Source organism: Dunckerocampus dactyliophorus, chromosome 10 (assembly GCF_027744805.1).
Source record: "Dunckerocampus dactyliophorus isolate RoL2022-P2 chromosome 10, RoL_Ddac_1.1, whole genome shotgun sequence".
NCBI classification, from domain to species: domain Eukaryota; kingdom Metazoa; phylum Chordata; class Actinopteri; order Syngnathiformes; family Syngnathidae; genus Dunckerocampus; species Dunckerocampus dactyliophorus.
In genome coordinates, this window is record NC_072828.1 from 23,934,931 (window position 1) to 23,943,976 (window position 9,046).

The 9,046-nt window shown below is 38.9% G+C and overlaps 1 protein-coding gene across 4 annotated transcripts; it reads right to left on the reverse strand.

Moving 5' to 3' along the window:
* Window positions 1–1,970: 1,970 nt before the first annotated feature.
* babam1 (BRISC and BRCA1 A complex member 1) lies at window positions 1,971–8,386 on the reverse strand. Of its 4 annotated transcripts, none has more exons than XR_008572694.1 (10): window positions 8,265–8,386; window positions 7,249–7,694; window positions 6,732–6,790; window positions 6,534–6,654; window positions 6,371–6,449; window positions 6,263–6,287; window positions 6,057–6,186; window positions 4,695–4,839; window positions 3,187–3,246; window positions 2,157–2,259 (listed from the first exon to the last, which is right to left on the reverse strand). XR_008572694.1 is itself a non-coding variant. In XM_054789758.1 (9 exons), exons 2-9 carry the CDS (start codon window positions 7,678–7,680, stop codon window positions 2,059–2,061), a joined length of 1,134 nt encoding a protein of 377 aa, XP_054645733.1. In that variant the 5' UTR covers window positions 7,681–7,694; window positions 8,265–8,386; the 3' UTR covers window positions 1,971–2,058. The 4 variants fall into 4 exon arrangements, 1 of the variants encoding a protein (XP_054645733.1); XR_008572692.1 differs by having other exon boundaries at window positions 2,163–2,259; window positions 4,695–4,781; XM_054789758.1 differs by lacking the exon at window positions 3,187–3,246 and having other exon boundaries at window positions 1,971–2,259; window positions 4,695–4,781.
* Between the last annotated feature and the right edge of the window lie 660 nt (window positions 8,387–9,046).

Consider the following 9,046-nt stretch of genomic DNA (forward strand, 5'->3'; position numbering starts at 1 on the left):
TAATGTAGCAAAAGTGTGTAAGTTTAATGTAGCAGGCTTACATTAAAGTAGATTCCACATAGAATGCTGAATCTACAGTAATTTGTAGTCGTCGTTCTCATTTCTAGGGGAGATAAATGCTGCCACCTCCTGGCAACTATGTAGAAAGCACAAAAGAATATATTTCAAACAAATGCACTCAACAATATTGCCTATTTAACGTTCTAATTTTGTCTATAAACTAGGACTGCTAACACAGAGTCTCTGCATGTTACAACAAATCAAAATGTAAGACGTTTTAAAAACAGAATGAATGAATGGGGGGAAGTACAAAAGATAAGAAAAACCGGCGGCTCGCGGCTAGCTTGTTGTGCTCAATAAATTTTGACCGGGCTGCTCAGGCACTATAGTTCCGTTTTGTAGCTATTTTATAGCGTACTCAAAAAAATTGAAACTTTTAAAAGCAAAACTGATGTCTATGCATTTGTTTTAAATAACGGTAACGTTAATGCAGTTTTAAGACCTTTCAAAATTGTATTTAAGATTGTAATTGATTGTAATTTACATTGGCGTAGAACTGAAAGCTATCAGAAACATGTCACAGCATGATACAATGCAAATGTACGCCACACCACAACTACAATAGTAAACGTAAATTTAATGTTGTTGTTTGGTCAAAATATAATTTTTGTATGAGATCTCATTTGTTTGCGAAAGTGTAGCTGTAGTGAGGCCATGGCGTGGCTTCTTCTTCTACTGTCAGCTTGTTCCGTTAGGGGTCGCCACAGCGGATCATATATTTCCGTCTTTCGTTGTCCTTTGCATCTTCCTCTGTCCTTCGTAACACCTGCATGTCCTCTCTAACCACATCTAACCCTCCTCTTTGGTCTTCCCCATCTCCAGCATCCCTCTACCAATATAATCACAACCCGTCCTTCAGTGGCGGAGGTACATGGTGGCCACCCCACTGGCCATCTCAACCAGTGGTCCCCAACCTTTTTTGACCCACGGACCGGCTTGTGTTCCCACAAATCTCCCACGGACCAAGGGGGAGTTCGTACACATAGCGATCTGATTTATCTTATTTATTATGTATTGTGTAAAACTAAGACATGAACATCATCAAATTAAAAGCACAGAATGAATGCAGACCCACCATCCACCAGTTCAAGTCTGGAGTTTTTCAGAGAGATTACATCGCTGTTTGACGTGTGTAATAAAAGGCAGTGTGCTAGCATGAATTAACTTGAGACAAATGTGCACATTAGTGCTCAATAAGTCATCAAAACTTACCTTCATGCATTCCCACATAGTATCAGCATTTGAGACCAAATATGATGTGAAAGAAAAACGGTAAAAATAGAGTAGTAGTCTGTCTGTGCCGCATGAGAGAAAGTTAGCACACGCACAATGGTGCGTTCAGGGACCGTCAAACAAAGTGGGACTGGTCGGCGCTTGCAACAAACAGCATATAAGGTAAATGCCAAAACTATGGGAGTTGTAAGTGTACATTATTTTTTTTAAATAAAATAATGGCCCTTATTTACGAAATTGAGATGCATTTACATAAAATTTGGTGTATTTGGTGTAAGTGTATTTTTTTTTCTTTATCGTTGCACCTGAAAGCTTCCCGCGGGCCAGTTCGGCCCCACCCATGCACCGTTACTGGGCTGCGGCCCAGTGGTTGGGGACCCCTGATCTAGACATTTCAGGTATCAACTTATTGCCACCCCTGCGTCAGTAAATGACTCAAATAAAATAAACCCTTACATTTCGGTAAAATCTAGGCAGGCACCCTAAGGTGCAGATGAATAAAGAAATATTACACACAGAAAGTATGCAACAATACATTATGCCCCAGTTCATTTCTTTGGGTGCACAGATTTTCAGTACATGTGGACTGCGGTGTCACCTTGATGTTACTGTAAGTTTTTTCATTTCTTAAATATTAGCCAGTCCTCAATCATAATTAGGCACAAAACTTAAAAAGGTAATAGAAAACTACCTGTATTTGGACAATCCCAGTGCTGGTCTATTAATATACAGTGTGCGTTAAATCCCACAGAATTAAGTCCCCTTCTAGACTGTGGCTTCCACGTCCTGCACCTCGTCGCCCTCCAGGAGGCTGTAGGACGCATGGCTCTGGAAAGGTCTCTGCAGAGGGTGAGCCAGAAGTTTGGCCATGCAGTTGTGCAGCTCAATGGCGGGGCCGCTCAGAGAAACCTCAAAGCGATAACCCATGCCCTTCGAGTCGAGGTTGCAGAAAGCAGTGTAGTTGTCCTGGAAACAAAAACGTAATAAGTTTAGACTTCGAGGTGTGGTCCACGTGAACACTAACTAGTAGCACGGTACATACAGGGTAAATAAAACACGTATCGGGATCATCTTTAATCTGAGCTATCTCACACATATATTATTTGTACATGTGCCACGAAAACCATCTTTTTAACTGAGCAGTAAAGCTTCAATAACCAACTTTATAATGAGTTATTACGTACATGTTATGTACATGCAACCTGGGCTTTGAAACTCGAGGGTTATAGTTTGAGTCTTGTCCATACCTGTCACAGTAACAAATTTTGCTGGACGATAATTGTCCTACAAATTATTGCCGATAAACGATATAATTGTCAAGATTATTTTGAGACCATTTTTTCATTAATGTAATGATAATATATGACATAATAATGTGAGTACACCATATCAAAAGCAATAAACTTTAGTTTCTAACGAGTATTTAACATTGTAATTGGAATGTCAAGAACTTTTCTATAAAATAAATCAAACAAACATATTTGAACAAACAAAAAACAAAACAATGAAAATAAAATGGACTGTGTCTACAGTATTTTAGCAAGAATTGCACTTAAATCCCAATCAGTCACAATATTTCTGATTTTGAATCTGTGTCACTTTTGTTATTGTAAAAAAAAATATATATATATATATATATTTTTTTTTAATATATTTTAAAATTAAATTTAAATTTAAAATTAAAAAAAAAATATATATATATTTTTTTTTTTTAAATGGAGAAATAACCCGGAGATACTCTGAAACTCACATTGTGTGTCAATGCATGACGTTAGTGCATTTGCATATACACTCCTTTGATTGACTTTTAGCAACATTGTGTGGCACACACCTTTTACGTCTAATAGGTTATGTGTTTATGTGTAACGTTTTGTGTGAGTTTGGTCAAAGTACCTGTTTTGGATGCAGCAAAATGCGTTTGATACACAGTGAGGTGTTATACTTTGGGAATCACTGAAACACAAGTTCCACTGGTTAGTGTTATTATTATTCAGTGCCTCACAAACTTTTTACATTCACGTACCCCTTTAGGCATTTGATCTGAAGCCATGTACCACCTACTCCAGCACACTTTAAAAACATACACTTCTTGTCTTAATTAACTTGAAATATTTAACATAATTAATTGGTTAATTAATTTTATAGTAATTCAGAGTCAAGATGTTGTATGGTCACATTTAATTAAGTTTCACATGAGCACTGATAAATAAATAAGTAATCACCCTACATATCTTTTAGAAATATTGAACATAATTAATTGGTTAATTAATTTAGTCATTCTGGGTCAAAAATGGGTATTTTGCATGGTCACATTTTGATAAAGTATCACATGCGCACTGATAAATAGACAAGTAATCATCCTACATATCTTTTATTCCAGTCTGATGTTGGCATCCTTCCGAATCAATGGCTTGAATTTGAGCTTCACTTTTTTGTCCACTCACGATGGCTATGGTTTACGTCTGTATACTAATTTAATACCAAATTTAAGGGGAAAGTTTAACAAATTACAATAAAGCATTATCCAAAGTACAAAAACACTAACAACCAACGACAAAGCTTAATTTTCAGGGGAATCCCCACTCGCAGTGACAGGTTTTCACCGCTGCACCGTGCGGTCATTCGAACACCAATATAAATGAAATCTTCAAGATTTAACACTCTTAATGCACAAAATAATCATCAAACTTACTTATTTGTTCATATGATGCACACAGAGCATTGTCCTTTTTATCCTTGCGCCGTGTGGCGTTCAGGCGCATTCATAATTGTGAGAGTTAGGCAGTAATTGTTTTTCATTTTTATATTCACGTACCCCTATTACAATTGCTGTACTGCTGGGGGTATGCATACCCCACTTTGGGAACCTGGGATTATATCATTGGCTTTGTCACTTTTTCATGTCACAAAATGATGACGCAGAAACTGTCTGAAACTGACATCAGATCATGTTTTATACACACCAGGCAGGAAGACAGTATTCCATTGTGTAGGACACGCACGACTAGCAAGAAGTGTACTTGCTAGCACGTAGCGTACTTCTTCTCCTCATTTGGTCAAAAAGACTGAATGACTGACAGGAGGGTTCACTCTGTTCATTATGCTATAGAACCAATGCGCCCAGGTGTTGAAGCAGATGCACAGAGTGAACGCTCTTGTCATCCAGGCTGTTTGGTGAAGAGAGAGGGGGAAAACAAACATGCATGCACACGTCAATATATCGAGGCCGGCAAAATGATCGCCCTCGTTTTTATTTATCGTGCGGTTAATTGATTTATTGATTATCGTGACAAACCTAGTCTTGTTGCTGACAAAAATAAAATAATGCATGCAACCTTCTGGGATCCTAATGAGTATGATAAATACAAGTATAAAAATAATCACTTTAAAGCTCTACTTACCCGCCAGCTGGTCTCCTCCCCTTGATCTTCTGCCCCATTGTGTAGGTAGACCACGTCAAAGAAAAAATACGGAGACTGGAGCATTTTCTGAAGGTGCATGTTGAGTTGTGTCAGATGTTAGACAGCTGCACAAAACTGTAAACAACTACACAACCAAAGGCCACTTATCATTATGCAAATCAACATTGCGGACCACATATACTAAGGACAAAAGGTCTCCATTTGCATGTAAATGTAATTCCTTATACAGTATACAGTAATCCCTCACCACTTTGTACTTCAAATTTCGTGGCTTCACTCTCACAGTTTTTCAAAAATATAATTTTTTTTAATATTGATTCATTTGTTGGATAAATTGAGCATTGAGCATTTTCAAGCATAAAAATGGCTACATGAGCTAAAATACAAATATAAGGCATTCAGAAGACGCATTCAATGACGTTGTGATGATGCATAGTATTCTACACTGGTCACTAGGTGTCAGTAATGTTACTTTAATGTTCGGTGTGACACACAAGCAACAGCCTTGCTCACCGGAGCAACAGGCTTTTATTGCAAGTTTGAATTATTATATTGAATAACTCTGTTAGGCACAATAATTTTTAACACGAGCTCCTGTTGTGGCTGTAACCCACACCAAGCTAAAACTCACATCTGAACCCCCGACGTCACTTGCTGTCCGGCCCCCACTCAACTCGCCTACCATGGTAACTACATTTACAGCAACACACACAAGTATGAGTCTTTTTTCTGTCTTAAACGGCCTTTCTTAAATTATGTCTACTATATTTGGAAATACAAGTGTAAAGGTGACTATAGGGGTGTTATTTCATGTCTAGAGGGCTCTAATAATGTTAAACACCAAATTTAGAAGGTCGTAAACAGGTTTTCTATACAAAATATTTGATTTATAAATAATCCTACTTGGCAGAAACTCACGGTTGAGTCTGGAACCAGTTAACCGCAATAAACGAGGGATGACTGCAGTTGGCTTAAAGCAGGGTTGTCCAAACTTTTTCCATCAAGGGCTGAAAAATCAAAGGATGTGGAAGCCAATTTCATATTTTTATAAAAAAAATTTAAAATTTAGTAATTTAGATATTTTTTTAAAATAATTTTTAAAATAATAAATAAATAATAAATAATAATAAATAAAATAATTTTTTAAAATGTCAATCAACATTTGAGCTTTTCTTCTTTACATTGCGCCTTTTTTCTGTTAGATGTTGATGTCTGAAGGGCCGCAGACCAATCAAAACCAACCGCGAGCCACACTTTGGACACCCCTGGCTTAAAGCATCTGAGAGCAAACTAAACCAAAAGAAGTTTGCAGATAATGCTGGTCAGTATGGTCATACTTACACTGACAGCCTCAGAGGGGTTGAGCTGTAGCTGCCCAGCATGTCGGCTGTAGATGAGCACAGTCCGCACCACGTAAGGAGGTGGGATGGTCTGAACATTCTCCATCAATGGCAGCTCAATCTTCTGACGACTGTGAAATGGACATCTTAGTAAACCACCTTCATTTAGAATGCTTTGGGAGATGAAGTAGTAGGCAGAGTACATACATGACATTTAGAAGATCTTCCAGGTCTGCAGAGGACAGTTCAGGATAAAACTAAAAACCAACAACTTACAAGCCTTTTTGTATGAACGGATTGTGAATGAAAGGATACTGAAAGTCTCGCACACATTGGTCTCCAGGTCATACAGACAGCTGCACAGCTCCCTGGGGTCAGAGGTGAAACCTGACAGCTGAGACAAATGCACACAAAGAGGAGAATATTCCATAAAGACATGTTACATAAATACTGTCCATCAAAAGCGTTCATCGCTCACCCACAGAGCGTCATCATTGACCACCACCAGAGCAAATTCATGCCTTTTGTCAATCTTGTGCTTAGTTCTCACAAACATCTCAATCATCTTCTGGGAAATGTTCAGGGCATTTGTTTTAGACCTGGAGAGAAAGACACATATTGTAATGACATAACGACACTTTCTCTAGAGTGGGGTGGAGGAACTAAAGGAGGATACCCATTAAAAGACTCCAACTTTGGTAAACACATCTCCTCAGAAAGGTCCAAGCAGATGATCTATTGGGAGAACAGACACGCCAGTCAGGATTTAACTATCGCAAAAGATCCAATTAACACCTCGATTCAATTAACTGCTGAGTCTCCTATAGTTGCCAGGTGCGTTGTCCGTCTACAAAAGTAAATAACCCCTGGGCTTTCTAATTAAAAAATAAATAATAGCGTTAACAGCTGTGGCTGTAGGCAAACTACATGATGTAGTTTTTATTAACTCCACACGATGGTAGCTGTATTTGAAGTATCACGAGAAGTAAAATGTTGGTTGCACTACTCAGATGTTGTTATACTTGCTGTACTGGTATTACAACACTGGCTGTGTTGTTCAGTTGTGTAAACACTTGTTAATCAGTGACCATGTGGTCAAAAAGAGCTAAGTTTACCTTCCCACTTTCTCATGCACTCCAAATCATTTTTGTCATCTATAGTTATAATATAACAAATCTACCATGTGAGCCTACCACTTTTTCTGGACAGTTGACACGTGGAACTCGAATTTGGTACTCTGCTGGTGGGGGTACAGCGGTCGACAGTGAGGGCTGCTGTTGCGTGGGCTTGGGTCTCTCCTTGGTTGTAGCAGCAGCAGCAAGCTGCATTGGTGTAACAGCAGTGGCAGCTGTCGCAGCAGCAGCCACAGGGGTCACAGTCTGAGCTACAGCTGTGGAGATGCTTGTAGTGGTGGAACTGGGGGGGCTATCACTGGTCGAGGCCTCGCCTTCTCCCTCAACGCGGCTGCCAACAGCTGGTTGTGATAGGCTGGGGTTACCTCCACCTCCAAGGCTACCAGTGCTGCTACGGCGGTCCTCGGCACCTTCAGGGTTGGAGCGGGTTCGTGGTCGCAGCTCCACCAGGTGCTCCTCTCCATCTGCTGGGCCAGGCTCAGGTGTCTCCATGGATACACAGTCGGCTGAGAAAATGGGAAACCTACTTCAGTAATGCAGGGGGAATTTCTGAACCATTTTTAAAATTGTGTTTCTCCACACAGGCAGCATCAACACATATAAACAAACATATACTCACGGGAATTAAAGTAATGACATCTGACAATATCTTTATCTGTGTTTAATAAAACATGTTCCTTTATAAACCTACATAATGGTCGGTTTTTACTGCCATTGTCAGAGAGGTGTTCATTTTACAATATGCTTATCATTGTTGTAGATTGTAGCTATGTGAAACTGTTCAGCATCATACTGTTTCGTTACATTTACATTTCTGATATTTTACCCCACTTGTGTGGCTAAATGACTGAAGCAGCTCTCTCGGAAAGTTTTTTGTTACACAGTTCATCCACGAAATACTATTAGGCTGCATAAACGATCTGAAAACCAAAACGAAGCACACAAGGAAGCTGTAGCCTGTAAATAAAGGCAGAAGCAAACTGAACACTTAGCCATTAGCCAACCTTGCTCGGACTTTTAAAGCGAAACTGGTAAAGTAAAACAACTCTTTTGCCTTAAATAATGAGTAGACGTACCTGATTTACGGCTACGAAGAATTTAAGATTTATTGGTGTTAAAACTAATTGAAAATCGCCCAATATACCGCTTTCCAGCTAGCGTTTGTTTTTTTACTTCCGTATCGGAAATTACGTCAATTGTGCAAAGCATTTTGGGTAATGTAGTTTAGCGAACATAGTAAACATTCGCTGCTTCTTTTTCCCGCCTTTCGCCCGAAAGCTGCTGAGATAGGCTCCTAGTGAGGACAAGTGGTATAGAAAATGGATGCGTTGGAGTGGGCAGATCGATACAAACATTGATAGTGTAGATACAAGGGTGGTATCAGAATTGGAGTTATAGTTTGTGTTTTTTTTAATTTTGCACTATTTATTTTATTTTACGCAAACAATGGTTGTAATGAAAGGGAATAATGTCAAGTATCAGTATTGGTATCGGCAATACTGGGCCTGTACTGGGCCTGTACTGTATTTACTTGGCAACGCATTGATACCAAAATTTGGCAAGTAAATGAGCGTATTGCACTGAGGACTGTGACAACATACGTAACAAATAGAATGGCAGATGATACATGAATATGCTTAAAATACTGGTATGGTAATAAAATACGATATACTGTAATAACAGGCACTTTTACAATATAATTCATAACTGTAATGAGTCTGTAATAAGACTTACATACACACATCCTGCATTTACAGTCTAAGTCAAAAGGCTGGAAAGTAAAAAGTGGACAAAACAGGAAAGGACACAAAGTGACGAGGAATGGGTGGGGATGACTTTCCACTTACTTCATTCATCA